Source organism: Leucopleurus acutus (genome assembly GCF_964270905.1).
Source record: "Leucopleurus acutus genome assembly, chromosome: 1".
In the NCBI taxonomy this organism is placed as follows: Eukaryota; Metazoa; Chordata; class Mammalia; order Artiodactyla; family Delphinidae; genus Leucopleurus; species Leucopleurus acutus.
The window spans coordinates 80167360-80183122 of NC_139142.1; the positions used below are offsets into that span (position 1 = coordinate 80167360).

General features: G+C 39.0%; 1 protein-coding gene across 1 annotated transcript in view; it reads right to left on the reverse strand.

Moving 5' to 3' along the window:
• MEIS2 (Meis homeobox 2) overlaps positions 1-15763 on the reverse strand; it is a 199659-nt gene that overhangs the window by 48456 nt on the left and 135440 nt on the right. Inside the window, exon 9 of the mRNA XM_082845671.1 lies at positions 9643-9719. Within this exon, the coding sequence (XP_082701797.1) occupies positions 9643-9719 (77 nt within the window). The remainder of the gene's footprint in view (positions 1-9642; positions 9720-15763) is intronic.

A 15763-nucleotide genomic window follows, 5' to 3' on the forward strand; every position in this document is an offset into this window, starting at 1 on the left:
ATACCAGCCCAGGCCACCAAACACAAGCACAAAACACTGAATCCATGGGAACATTGTAGGATAACAGGAAACCTGCATATTTCGTAAAGCAAAGAGCCACACTGAGTCACACAGGTCCAAGACTATCAGTATTTAGTAACTCATAGCTAAGAAGGTATTTGGAGTTTACCCTATGGAACTTGGCTTCAGGTAACACAGGAAATCAACCAGCTGTGACCAAATGCCACTGTGCTGCTTTCTACACAACTTTATGAAGAAGAAACTTGCTCATGGGCACTCAAAAATACCTATGCGTCCTTTCAACTGCAAAAACAAAACAGTGAGAACCAGATCCACAATTAAAAAAAAAAAGACCACTCTGCCCAAATGAAATCCTTGTGCATTTCACTGCATACTGTACTTTGAGTATTCTCACCCATCAGACTACTGGAATCAGAGTCCTCTCTTTGGAAGAGGGTACTTTTCTGAATTTTAGAAAACATAGTGCAGAGACAAAGAAAGCTCCCATGTGTTTCATAATTTTTAAGTGAAATGATATTTAAAATCCAGGTTTAAAATACCTGACAGTTTAACCTTGAAATTACCAAAATTATCAGCCGGGTGAAAGTATGCTAATATCTGTGACCATCTCTGTGAAGGAGATCTATCAATTTTGATTGATAGATCAATCAATAATGACAAAAGGAATCCTCTGGCCATCCTTCTTATGGTATAGGCTTAGTCAAGAATGACGGGGTCCTTCCTCAAGAACTGAGCTGAAACCATTAGGCCAAGATCATTGATGAGATTTTTCACTTGTGGGTCTTTGAGGTAGATTTGAATCCAGATCTTTGGGGATTAATCCACTGCCCCACCACTCCCTTAGTAATCACCGCTAAAGTTTTTGTTTATCTAAAGTCTTTAAGGAAGTTTGGAACTCAAGAGGTCAACATTAAACAGCCTGAAACCTCAGCTCACAGGGACTTATCTAAAAGATAAGCTGTATCTAGAGACAGACGGGAAATCTCATATCTTTCAATGTTTACCTTGCAAGGGAAAAAGAGAAAGAACTCTGATGTGTTCCAACCTGAGTGCAGAATTAACAATTCTGACCAGGACAGGGAGTTAGTGCAAATCTATCTTGAATGATCAGTCAGCAATAATGATTCTGATTCATGCACAAAAGACATGCAAACAAAAAACCCAGAAACAAGGTTTTCTATTATGATTACAATAAAACAATGAAGCAGGAAAAAGACGTGAAGAAAGCAAAATTTAAAAAAAGAAAAACTGTATGTATTTTCCTACCCAGGTTGCTAACGATTTTGCAGATAAAAAATAATTTTCCTTGTTTCTAGAATACAGATGAAATAGTTCTGAAAGTCATGAATTGGACAGACTTTCTGGGATAAGCACTGGGAGATGCCACCTAGCCGATGCTCGTTCTCTAATATTGGAAAAATCCAACACAATGAAAACAACAGTAGCAACAACAAAACAAGTCTTTTAGACTCCAGATCAAGAGGTTAATGGGACCTACATTTACTCATTAACGGAGCAAATTCTCAACTAAGTAATTTTTGGCAGGCTGCTCTCCAGTGAATGAATGCATGAATGAATGAGTGAAGTGAATTAGGACATGGCCTAAAGATGATTCATAAAATACTTATTTCTCTGAGAGTGAGTTTTTAGAATACATTTAAAAAACACTCTAGCCTGTGGGTAATGGAAGCAACGAGGAAAAAAATTTACTGGAAATGGCAGCAACGTGGTAAAAAGGACTGAGGACTCAGAACAAAGTCACAGCCACCAAGACTCTCATTTTTAAAGGTAAAAAAAATTAGGGAAAGTAAACAACTTGGTATTGGTATATTCTGATCTATCTTTTTACCTTCCTTTTAATAGCTTCTAATTTAAAGGTTCTGTGTCAACTTTCTATTTTCTGCATTCTAGAAGCAAGTTAGAGGCTAATGGGAAGATTCCTTTCTATTAATTTTTTTAATATAGTTTTATTGATCTGTGACTGGGGTTAGGAACATTTACTGAATCAGCAGCTATAATTCTGTAACATTTTCAATGAATTGTCTTCATTTTTTTCCTACTTAAAAATAAGTACATAGCAACTCAATATCATCCTACTTGAAAAACATGCAACTCACTGAAATATAGACTTTTATTTCTGTGTCACTCTGAGAAACCATGTCAATCATGCCAACTGAGATGGATAAAGGACTCATTTGAACAAACTTTTGTCTCTCGTCCAAATACTGCTATAATGAAGTATACAAGTAGGTAGAGCCTTGTGCCTAACCCAGGACTTGTCTGCGGAGTTTATTGTCTTTATCAATGAAAGAGAGGGGGCTAATTCTAAAAACCTTCAAATATCAAAAATAGTCTACATTTTTGGCTGAAATCCCCGCCCCCCCCCCCCCCCGATATTTAGAGACTTTTGAAAACCGGTAAGGTTCAGCATGAGAAATTTTATCTTCAAAAAAGTTCCCATTTAAGTATTTTCTTTAAGGGGCATTTTTTGGAACCGTTTCAGAAACTTGTTGCATTCCTTTTTTGTTGTTTTGTGTTTTCTCTGTAGCACTGTACTTTCCTCTAAACGAGGAACTCTTTTTCTCCCCTTATTGGCATTCCAACCCAGCAAAGAAATATGCATCCTGAGATAATGCTTCCAGCTTGCTATGAAAACCATATTTCATTCTTTCTTTGCAGAGCAAAAGGGAAAAGCACAAAGGAGCTGGTATAATTGAATGTAAAGGATTGCAGCAAACCTCCCCTTTGAGTCCCCTCGCTGGCATCCCCTTCCTTTATTTCCCCCTCCACTCCTTTTGTTTACCACTTTTAAAAGGCCCTTGCTGAGCCTGAGCCGCTTGCCCAAATTTGGACTGAATCTTAATTTCTGGAAATGGTACTCCCATCTCTACAAGATAGAAGGTGTCTAGAAATGCTGGTGTGACATGGCAATGGATCGGAGGCACAGCTGCCTAGGTACAATAGATGTCTTCAATTTTCAGATCAGTGTGGGAATGTCAGGAATCTGCTACAGAAAGTAACACAGGCAAATCCTGTAATAGTCCCTCTAATTCAAAATTGGCATGCTACGGGTTGATGCCCTGGTCACCTCCAGTTCCATTTGCTGTAGACAGAGCAAAGTGAAATCCATTTAAATTTCCGGGCAATCCCTCCGGTTAAACATTAATCACGTGTATTTTTCTTTTCCCGTCTTTTAATCTCTCTTACCACCTCCCTTTGGTTTTCCTCTCAGAAACAACTGCAGGTTCCCAAGGAATGATAATACGACCATGGAGACAGAGTGAGTGGAAGCTGGGTAGAGCTGGAAAGAGACTGGAAACCCTACTGCTGACACCAACTCAGCTCTTTCACCCCAGGAGCGACTGTCGGGAAGAAAACGCTCTGGTTTTAGCAAAAGACCTCATGAGGCTTTTTGGCATTGCATCTCTGGCATCTCTGCCTCCTTCCCTGGTCACTGATTTCTCTGGCATAGGAGGCCATGTGAAAGAGAAGCATTTCACCTCAAGCTCACCAACGTGGAGTGCAAAAGCACTCCTTTTTGCCTTCCTTTCCTCAGCATCGGCAGTTTCAGCACATTAAATGCTGACAATGAATCTAGCACCTGGCAAATCTGACTTGAGATTCAAATGGATTTTTATTCAGAAACATAGATGTTACTTGGAAATAATCAGCGAAGACGGCAGCTCTGTGTTTAACAAATGGCTGTGGTGGAAACTGCTGAGCAGAGAGAGGCTGTTTGGTCCAGCCAGCTCGTTCCCTTAGGTTTATCTCAACTCCACCTCCTTGGTCTATCACTCTCTCCTTCAATCCTTTTTCTCTTGAGATAAAAGTGTCCAGCTGTCTCTGTGCCTCATTTAGATTTCCTGCACCACTGGCCAATCGTTCCATATGTTTGCTACAAAATTATTTTCCTCAATTCCCAGCTTACTCGTGATGTCCTAATATTACAACGTATTTCCTGGTGTCTGCTCTCCTTGCCGGGGAGTGACAACATATATACCTTTGAAAATGACTTGCCTTTGCTGTAAAGAAGTGCAACCTCTTTTACCACTAACCCAGCCTCCTACTCATTTAATTAGGCTTCGAATTGGGCTTGGGGATTCACTGACAGAGGGTCTGACATTGACCCTGTCTTCAAACCCACCTAGAACACTATTATTGCCCTTTTAAGTGTAAGCGGCAAAGGAAAGCATCTGGGCACCCACATCTCTCTGGACTGATGGATTCCTGAGGAAAATGATTGCTTTCCTGAGGCTATCACTCTGTTCCTGTCCATATTTTAATCAAGGCTGGGAAGGTCTTCTAACAAAACTGCCTTTTATTTTCAGAGTACTCTTAACTTATATGTTTGCACACACAAATTCTTCTGTCTCCTCATCTTTCCATATCGCACGTAAGAAAACCAAGTCACCTGGGTAGTTAATGAGCCTTCCTAAAGGGAAAAACTGATTCCCAAGATAACTTTTCCGGCACAGGTTTTTTTTTTTTTTTTTTTTGGCATTGCTGATATCTTAGTTCCCCGACCAGGGATCGAACCTGGGCCCCCTGCAGTGAAAGCGCAGAGTCCTAACCACTGGACCGCCAGGGAATTCCCCTGGCACAGTTCTCAGTCCGAATTGAGCAAGCTCTTATCTAGTCTAGAAAAATTTGTCCACGTGGTCAAACTGAAATAGGTAAAACAAAACTGTCGCTTCCCATGAGGAAGTTCGACAAAGTGGATGTCTGATTATTAAAAGCTGTTGTAGCAAGAAAGATTGTTTTAAGACCATTGATGGAAAGGTGGGGCAAGCAGGATGAAGATATTTTATATCTTCAGTTTGAGAGGCCGTACAAGGACACTGAAATCTATTACACAAAGGAACTCTCTGAGCTACCTTCAAGTGGAAAGTTCTTCGAAATTTCAGTTTCATGCATTTTTACGCGGACCCTGGAGACAGCCTCCTATCAAGAAAGTTAAGTCCTTTATTCCTAGTATACCTGTTTTCTGTCAATAAGTCACCCTATGGACTTTGCTTGTTGGTATATAGATAAGGATACAGTTACTGCAGTGACATGAGTTTTTAAAAGTACGGTATTTCTTCCTTTTAAAATTAAACCTGGAAATAGGAACTTAAAAGTTAATATTATAATTCTTATATAGCATTGAGGAAAGTTACATGAGAACATGGAAATGTTATGATTTTTCTCATAGTATTTTTAGCTTAAGGAGTTTTAATCGTCGAAGTTGACTTTACTATATTTCAATGATTACTATTGTCAAAGATGTATGAATGCATCCCAACAAATTATTCAAGCAAGAATTTCCTCATTAAAAAAAATAATTTTCAAAAAAATCTTTTGTCAATGAATGCGTGTAAGCATGCCTCCTGAGGAAATACCAGACATTAATACCCAAGACTTTCCTTCAAAACGTCTAACCTTCACAGCTATTTGAAGCCACTTACCTCCTAGGGTTCCCTAATCTTACCTCCCTGGCATCAAAGAACTACAAAAAAAAAGGATCATCTAAGAAACTACAAAAGTCTAGCTTTGTTTAATATAGAAGCTATGCACAGTGAGTTGTCTGCTCTCAAATTTTATCGCCCCTTAAATATAGGTCTATTTCCTCCTGAAAGAAATCTCCATTCCAGTTTGTAAGCGATTTAATGATGTTTTCATTGATATCATTGTATGAAATCATCCTAATTCTCTCTCATTTTTACAATTATGTACTTTTAACTATTTTAACAACAGACAGCCTCTATGGTGCGTGTCAGCACTACGCTGAGTACTTAGCATGCAGTATTTCTCTGAAATGTTACAACTATATAAGATATAAATGACTATTGTCCCCATTTTACAGATGAGGAAAGGAAGGCTTAAAAGGGTTAAGTAATTTGCTGAAGGTCAAACATCTGACGAATGGTGGAACCAGGATTTTTAGCCTCCCAGGGTCTGGTTCCGGAGCCTAAGTGCTCACCTAGCACGCTATATTACCCTCCAAGATTTAATCAATATTCAAAGTACACCATGTTTGCTTCTCCATGGTGAGGAGGTTATTCAGGGTGAGGATATTCATTTCCTTGCTTTTCTTCTCTCCTAATGCACACACTTTGATGATTTCACAGCTGATGTGACTCTCCCCCAACTGAACAGCCTAGAAAGCCAGTCTCACTACTTGTGATTACCTTTGTCAGCGAAGTGCATACACTGAAGATCTGGTTATCATCTTTTTTTTTTTAAGTCTTCATCAGGTCAAAAAAGTGTCATAGATTCCACTCTTTTCCTGAAATCACATTTTGATTTGGTAGTATCATCACTTTTTGCACACTCCCTACTGTAAATACATGGGAAAAGCCCATTGAGATTATTTCTAACACTGGCTGCTAAGATAAAATAATCTTTAATTCCCTGAATTATCTCCTCAACTTCCTTTTTGCTTATTTGTTCTGAAATTACTGACTGATCTTAACAGGTCTGTTTCTATTGCTTATTGCTCTCATCAAGTGCGTGAAGCCATGTTCCATTGCTTATTACTACAGAGGTTATTTTACAGCAATACTTAACTACCCTGACCTTGCTTGGCCTTTCTATTTTAAGAGGTAAGTGAGAAGCAGAACTGAAACAGCAAGTCTTCCATGATTTTCTGACGTGGATGCTTTCTATACTATTCTAATTCTTTGAGTATGGACATAACAGCACACAAGTCTAAAGTCCTGGCCTCAATCAGAGAAGCGGGTATCATTTCCTAGCAGAGCTGACTAAATGAGGTTTAGGAACTGCTCTCTGATCCCTGCTTTTTTTTTTTTTTTTTTTTTTTGCTGAGAGCTCTCAGGGCCTGGAGAAATAGTTTATAGCCTACTCTTCTCATCTCTTTTAGTTATCACTTGGCACTTAAGAACAGTGATTATGAAGCCTTTTGAAATTAGTCTGGATAGCTTTCTCTGTTTTGAAGATGATATCATCAAGACATCGGTCAGTTTCAGAATATACTGCACAGTAGCTGGTATTCTCTTTTAAATTTCTTTTTGAAATCCACCAAAATTCAGTCCCTGTGTGAAATTCCTGGTAGTCTTTTAAAAGTATTTTCTGTGTTATCCTCATGAGTCACACCTTATTATCAAAGTTACGGTAGCTGTTAACTAAGAATTGGACCTAAGGGCAGGATTAGAGGGTTTTTCAGAAGGAACTGTGAAAATTAGGGAGATGGAATTATTTTGTAAAGAGGTAGGTGTCAACATTGATGCCATATTATGGAAAGTATGCGGTGTGATAGACTGTCACATCCTAACCCTTGGCATCCTGCGGCAAACACGGCTCAAATAATAGAGAAACAAGAAACCTAAGCTATCACACGACAGAACTCCTCCTCCATGCCCTGGGGCTCAATGGAATTCAGAAAATAAGGGTGCTCTCTCCAAGTTCCAAGCAGGTGTCTAATTGTGAGAAACGCTCATCTTTAGATACGACTGTAGCATCTTCACTCTTCAAGTGTAATGACTACATCAAAAAGTACAGGTAGGGCTTCCCTGGTGGCACAGTGGTTGAGTCCGCCTGCTGATGCAGGGGACACGGGTTCGTGCCCCGGTCCGGGAAGATCCCACATGCCGCGGAGCGGCTGAGCCCGTGAGACACAACTACTGAGCCTGCGCGTCCGGAGCCTGTGCTCTGCAGCAGGAGAGGCCACAACAGGGAGAGGCCCGTGTACCGCAAAAAAAAAAAAAAAAAAAAAAAAAAAAAGGACAGGTAGTGGATGACAGGGAACAGCACTTTCAAAAAGAGCAAAGATCAAAGGTCAAAGTCAAATATCAATGTAGAAATATTTCATTTTTCCCAAGACTCCCATCACAACCACCCTCAACTTGCCGCAAATTTATAAACATTATGATTTTAAAGCAACACTCACTGCTTCAAGGACCACTGTATATAACAGAGCTCGGTTTGACAATCAGTATGATATAAAATAACATGCAGGGCAAATAAGTCTTCTACCATCAACAAAGAATGTATTTACTTTATTGTTTTAGACTACTGATAGCTTGTGCTAGAAACATAAATGAGAATATATATACGTTGACATGTGTGTATCTACTCTATAAGGCTCATATCAATGTATAATCACATACACATCCCTGTCTGGAGATTACAGCCTTTATTCCAAGTTTTTGGTCTAAAGGGTATCTTTAAATGTACATAGTTCCAATCTTTAGAAGAAAATTAAAGTGAATTCAAGTCTGTATTGTCTATCCTTTCTTTCTGCCTTTCTTTTCAGGTTAGCAGTTTATTTCTGCATTAATCACCCTGACAGAAGCAAGGCAACTCAATTTTCTGCTTCTGTAGGTAGGCACATCACTTTCTGTACAGCACTAGGCATGAAAAGGGCTGCAGCTAAGCTTTGGTTACTGGTGTAATTGAAATGCTATCCACACTATAGGGTGCATTAAAGTCAGATAACGGCAGTTCCTGTGGCCAATTTAAGTAGCTTGACTTCCCTGGGAAAAAAAAAAATTGCCTGACAGATAAGGCAGACAAACTGGCTAATTCTCCAAGCATGTCTCTCATTGTGATCCTAGAAAAATGAGAAAAAAATGAATCACAGAACCACAAAATCAATTGACCCTCGGGTAGCTCATCAGGCAGCGAGCCTGATAAACCTAAAAGCTTTGTTAATGTCTGCCTGCCTGTATCCCACAGATAGAGCACTTTGTAAATGAACCTGCTTTGATAAATATATTAAGGAAAGCTGTGAATAAAGGCAGAGACTTCTCATTTGTAAATACAACCTCTGCTACATGGAATTAGAATGATAAAATGGAGTTCCATGTAATTAAGTTTGTATAAGGCCTGAAATCCGTGCAAATACTTTCCCTGAATTTTGAAAGAGAACTGTCAGTTCAATTAATCTGAACATCACCCCAAGAATGTACCGAACAAAATTAAGCTGCTGATAAAACCTGGGCCAGTATTTTGATAAGTAATTCCTATATCATTTCTTGGCCACTGTGATCATTTTATTTAATCCTCTGCCCCTCCTTTTCCTCAGTTACCCTCTAAGCCACATACAAAGAGTGATGGCCCATGCACCTCCACGGGAGTAGTCAGCCAAATGGCAAAGCTAAAAATGGGGAAATCTTTTTTTTTTTTTAATTTTTTACCCTGTGTTCAAAAAAAAAAAATTAGGGTAAATAAAATTCTCCTAGGAGATGCTACAGAGCTTGCATCTTCATCAGCCTAGAAAACCTAGATTGAAGAAACCTTCCGAGAACTGATAACTCCACGTGAGGACTGCACCAAAATACCCAGAGTGACTATTTTCAACGGGAATGACCTGAACTGAATTTGCTCTGTTCAAGTCGAGAATTTTAAAGCATCAGAGATGGGGAAAGTGAGGCAGAGAGGAAGAGCAAGAGAGGAGAAAAGAAAAGAAAGAGGCAGAGAGAAAGAGAAGAGGGATACATCTTACCAAAACCATTTACCTAGTTACCTCTTCCTCTCCCTGTGCACTACGTTCACAGGTCAAGGTAGAAACACAGAAGTTATCCTCCTCAATTTCATTTGTTTCAGAAACAAAAAAAAGAAGACAATGATTGAGAAATCTTACTTTAGCCACGGGAGAAAGACATTGATTTGGGGGTCACTCACCAGTTGTTTACTTGGAGAATTGTAAGTCCTGTGTCTTGAGCTAACTGTTTCTTCTGCTCTTCGGAAGGGTACGGATGCTAATGAAAACACAAATGTTTTGAAAGATGTATCAGAAGTTAAGAAAGAGTCACTTACGTCTAAGAATGAAACCACTGTTTGTGATTTCTTTCGTCTATGGCTTGATTTTCCTAATCACAGCTTTTTAATCATGTGGGGGGGAAAAATGTGGGCAGAGACAAGAATCCAAAAACCTGCTTGCGTAGCCCCGTTCCTGCCACACTGTGGAGGCCAGTAGCACAAAGCACGGCAGCATTGCAGGTATTCAGTTTCTTCCATCAGTCAGGGACGCACAGCACTTTGGCGATGGGTCAGAAATTTGGTTGGCTACAATCACTTCAGTTACACTAAGGGAACAACTTGCGGGCCCATTTTACTTTACTTCTTGGAAAACCTCTGTGCAGCCTTTCTTCTATATTATCTTTGTGAGATGGCTCAATATAATCATTATTTCCTAGTTAATCTAAGATTATTGATAGTCAGTTTGGAAAGTAAGATCGTCCATGATCACAACTATTCTTCGAAGCCATGGCTACCACTTCAGTTACAGCAGAGTTTACTGACAGTTGTTTATGTTGACTCCTTTAAGGGACAGTGGAAGATTCTTTCATTTTTACTGGTTGCTGCTCTGGGTTAAGAGGGTCGCACCAAGTGACCACCCATCACAAGGAATCAATTATGTGCAATACAGACATTTTACATTTTACCCTAAAGTGTGGGCAATAAGAGAATGAAGCCATAGGTTTCGGTGTGTTTTAATTCTTTACTTCCCATCACAACTCACCAACATTTATAACAAACCATCCTCCCATCAGCAAACCACTTTCCTCTCTCATTCTGAAATCAAAGATTGTTACTGTAGAATTGTACATTTACTTTGAGACACTGTACTGGCATGTACATAATTATAAAACATGTCTGTTAAATAGGTCTCTGCTCTAAATTCACTGGTTTTCTTAAACAGAAAAGTAAACTTTTATAAAGCATGTCAAAGTCGTTCCTAAACGAGAAAGCCTTTAGTAATAAATATTTCCCATCAACGTTATTAAAGGCTGACATTAGGAACAACAAAGTATTCCATTCAGAGCTTTCTAATCATTCCAGTGTTTGAGAGAGTGAATGTTTTTCAATCATCTAAGATTTTATTCTTCAGGTATTTCATCTTCTATAATAGCATACATTATCCAAAACGTGTGCAATTACTTATTAGCAAACCCAAATGCCATTAGGTTAAACAAAACCCCCTGCATTGCAAAAGGGGTTAACTAGATTTGTATTAATATAGAAGCCAGGCTTTTAATATTCTGCAAATGTTAACAAAGAAAGATGATAATGTTGAGTTAATATGGGTTAAGCATAAAATGAAAATAAATTTTTCTGATTGCGAGGTGTTGACATTTTTTTGGCTAGGGCCTCCAGCCTGTTCCTGAAAGCTGTGTAATTACAGAAGGCTTTTCCCCTCCTTCCCCCTCCTGCTTCGAGCCTACCCACATTAGTAATGACCCCTTCACTGCTTCAAAAACCACTAATGGTCTTCAGCATGGGCAAGAAAAATGAACAGGATAAATTGGAATCCACAGTCAGTAATTTGCATCCTATGAGGCTGCTTTGGCCACTCACACTCATTCCTGGCCATCAATCGTTGCCTGTCAGGTGCTGCACTCTGCCACCATGACAAATACTCCTCCTAACACTCTGATTCGTCCAAACAATGTAATTGTCCTCTATTCTCCTTTTGGTAATGGAGATAATGAATGACCGCACAAACAAGAAGGATTGCTTATCACAGATGCTGGGGTGGCTTCAAACTGGAAAAGGCCTAGGGTACAAATTTTAATTGACTGAAAACACTGGTTGGAGGGAAAATGACCAAAAAGATCCCCAAATCCTTCTTGTTGTGGTATTTTCCTGACAAATTCAAGGGAGGAGCACCCTTTGACTTTTTATTCCTCTAAGACGTTGAAAGCCTAGGTTTCTAGGTTATTTGCCCAATGGAAATCAATTCTGCAAATAACAAAAATGAAAATAAAGACTCATCACGACGATGTATAGATCTGCATTGGTAATGTCATCCAGTATGCTGTTTCTTCATGCAGTGGGTTTTTTTTTTTTTTTTTGGTGTGCTCAGTCTTGTTCACTATTATGATGCATTTGCCCAAGACAGTTCTGACAAAATGTGGGCTGTGGTGTGTGTGTGTGTGAGGGAGACAGGCAGAGACACATACAACCATATATACACACACACACACAGAGAAGGTTTAGATGAAATAGAGGTTTAGGATGTTAAGCTAGTAGAAGACTAGAAAGGGGAAGTTAGTGTAGAGTCAATTCCTTCAAGCAGGACTGTACATTCAGATTGAGTAACAAGAATTCTTCCCAGTGTTTTATTAGAAATTAAGTCAAATGACCACAAAATTACATAAACAGTGCATTTTATCTTGGGAATCCCTGAACTGTACTTTCACTATGAAAGCAGTTGCAAATTCCATCCACAATCATTAAAATAATTGGGACCTTACCAAAATTCACCTTGCGCAGATGGCTTTTTTTTTTTAATTAATAGGGAAGACCATAATAACTTTCACTTATTTAAATAACGTTCTGTGGTTTTTGAACATTCATGATTCTATGCCCCTTTTATACAGGGAGTGGACTGTTTATCTGAAAGTGTTCTGGCAGTCGGCCACTGTATTTCTAAAATTAAAAAAGGAATGGAAAACAATCAGCTTTCAGAGGAATTGGAACCATGGCAATGTGTTTTGGATTAATTTACAAATATATGTATATATTTAAGGCCAAACTGTGGAACTAGAGAATTTCTACTACATAATCTATCATAGGCATTCTTCTACTTTATTAGAACAGACATCATATTGAAATAATAAACATGGGAAGCCTTCACTTCTTCTTTGATGTATATTGCTAAATGTCTGACTGGCTCAAATTTAAAATAAACTTTGGTATGTTTGCACTTGAAAACTGGAAGTAGACCACAAGCAATAATTTGTTGTCAGTTTCTATATTCTTGGACTGAGGCTATAGTTTAGTCTGTTCACTGATGGGGGCCAACCCACCCTGGTCCAGCGGCTCAGAGGTGGCTCAACTTACTCATAAGAACACACATTGTAACATAATAGCGATGATGATGATTCCCTTCATCAAGAAAGAACCAGCATAGGTCAAAGTTTTTCACATCCCCAAATAATTTAAAGCCACTGTTGAAGAGAAGTGAATCACAAATATCCTCTTACTTTGAATATCAACTGACAACTGTTCAAAAAGTTAGTAAGACACGTATGGCTCATGACTCAACGTAGACAGAAAATATTTTTTTAATTGCCTTTTTTCTAAAGACTCATTCGAAAGTGAGATATTACCTGTATTCCAGCTACTGACCTTAGACTCTTTTTTTTTTTTTTTCTCATCCCTTTGGGGTTAAACTGGTTTATCAAGTACATGCAAACAGATCTACAGTATTCTTAGAATGTATCAGTGAAACAGTTTTTAGGTGAAATCACTTAATGATAATTTTCTTTTGTGGTTAATCCCTCTTCATTTTTGTCCAAACTGGAACCAATTTATCATAATCTTTATTCCACGTTGAAAGGATTTATACTGATGTTTTAGAATACTTCAAGTGATATTTCTAATCATCTCATGAATTAGAAGTACACAGTAAATGAAAAAGGTAGTTTTTGCAAGGCTAAAAAATTGGAAACAACCTATCTGTCAAATGGATCATAGTTAAATAAAATGGGAGATTCTCATGAAAAGGTTTTCCCCACATATTGTTGCATGAAAAAAGTAAACTGTAAACTGTAGAACAACATGTATTACCAATTTTTGTAAAATGGATAAACAGCTAAATAAATAAATTACCAATTTTTGTAAAATGGATAAACAGCTAAATAAATAAATAAATTAAATGCACACATATCTATGCTTGTCATGCAAGGAAAACATCTGGAAAAACACACACACCCCGTGCTCTGTACAACTTCATGTTGTATAGGGCATGGGATGCAGGCTTTTACTTTCTGTTTATAAACTCCTAGGTTGTCTGCATGTTTACTGCTGCAAACAATTTTTTTAAATCCAATATTAATTTTAAAGTAATATTAATTTATTATAATTAATTTATACACTCTATATTTTTTTAAAAACATAGCAATTTAACTTTTTATACAATTAGATATTCTCTTCTGTTACGGTAACCTTTTCACTGGATACTTTTAAAAGCAGGACACCTTGAGAATTAGTCCTTAAGGTTACTTTCCTACCCTATGAGTTCGACTCACTGGTCTATAAAGTTTACTAGATGAGGGCTTCTGTGGTGGCGCAGTGGTTGAGAGTACGCCTGCTAATGCAGGGGACACAGGTTCGTGCCCCAGTCCGGGAGAATCCCATGTGCCGTGGAGTGGCTGGGCCCGTGAGCCATGGCCACTGAGCCTGCACATCTGGAGCCTGTGCTCCGCAATGGGAGAGGCCACAGCAGTGAGAGTCCCACGTACACCAAAAAAAAAAAAAAAGTTTACTAGATGAGCTCTTGAAAGAACAATGTGCAATTTGTCAAATTTCTTCTGTAATGATGTAATATAGCCTTTGAGACAAATGATCAAGTAACTTGTTGGGCAGGTTCTTAGTTTCAGCAAATACTTGGAACCTGGTCATCATAATCACCACTTCCTTTTCCTCAATCCACCCCTAAGATACGACTTATTTTATAGAGTTAATTCAGGTGACCTTGAGTTTGATGATGCCACTTGTAGATGAAACCCTCTAAGCAATTTCTCTAATATGGACAATGAAACAGCATTGGGTAAATATCACTTATTGCTCTGGGACCAGGCTTATTGAACTGGTACAAATAGATGGTGCTAAAGGCCTAACCCTTGAAAAAAATCAATGCATTTTCATAGAATGTCAAACTTATTCAGTGGCCATTAATTTAACACCTTTTCTTAGAATTCTTAGAATGTATACTGCAAATGAAATGTGAAAATAAAATTGGAAACAAGATATTTGCTTCCCACTAAATTCACATAGTGAGGGCTTCCCTGGTGGCACAGTGGTTAAGAATCTGCCTGCCAAGGCAGGGGACACGGGTTCGATCCCTGGTCCGGGAAGATCCCACATGCGGCAGAGCAACTAACCCCATGCGCCACAGCTACTGAGCCTGCACTCTAAAGCCCGCGAGCCCCAACTACTGAAGCCTGTGTGCGTAGAGCCCGTGCTCCGCAACAAGAGAAGCCACCTCGATGAGAAACCCGCACACTGCAACTTAGAGCAGTCTCCGCTCGCCGCAGCTAGAGAAAGCCCGAGTGCAGCAACAAAGACCCAACGCAGCCAAAAATAACTAAATAAAATAAATGAATTTATATAAAAAAAAAATTCACATAGTGATTTACTTGGTATTTATAATTTTTAGCCCTTCATTGTCCTGTCTTATTTTCACACCTTGTCTTTATTAAGTATGACTTTCTGAGAGTAAAGCCTTAGGTTTTAAAAATTTTTTTATTTCTCCCCCCACTCTGTCTCTGTGTCTTTAAAGATCTGTAGAGGGCTTCCCTGGTGGCACAGTGGTTGGGAGTCCGCCTGCTGATGCAGGGGATGCGGGTTCGTGCCCCGGTCCGGGAAGATCCCACATGCCGCGGAGCGGCTGGGCCCGTAAGCCATGGCCGCTGAGCCTGCGCGTCCGGAGCCTGTGCTCCGCAACGGGAGAGACCACGACAGTGAGAGGCCCGCGTACCGCAAAAAAAAAAAAAAAAAAAAAAAAAAAAGATCTGTAGAAAGAGTGAAAAAAAAATAGACGTTAAGTTCTCATTCAAGCTTTGTCAGTAGTTCTGCCACCTTGAACAAGACTGTGCCTGGGACTTAGTCTCTGTAATAGTAAAATGAGGTTAACAAAGCTATACGTGGTTTATAAAATATCTATGGAGATTATAATAATAAAGTTTGTGATGGTTAGTTCTGAACCTCACTGACTCTCACTCCCTCTCTCCCCCCCCTCACACACACACACACACACACACATACACACACACACACACCCTCTCCTCTCAAG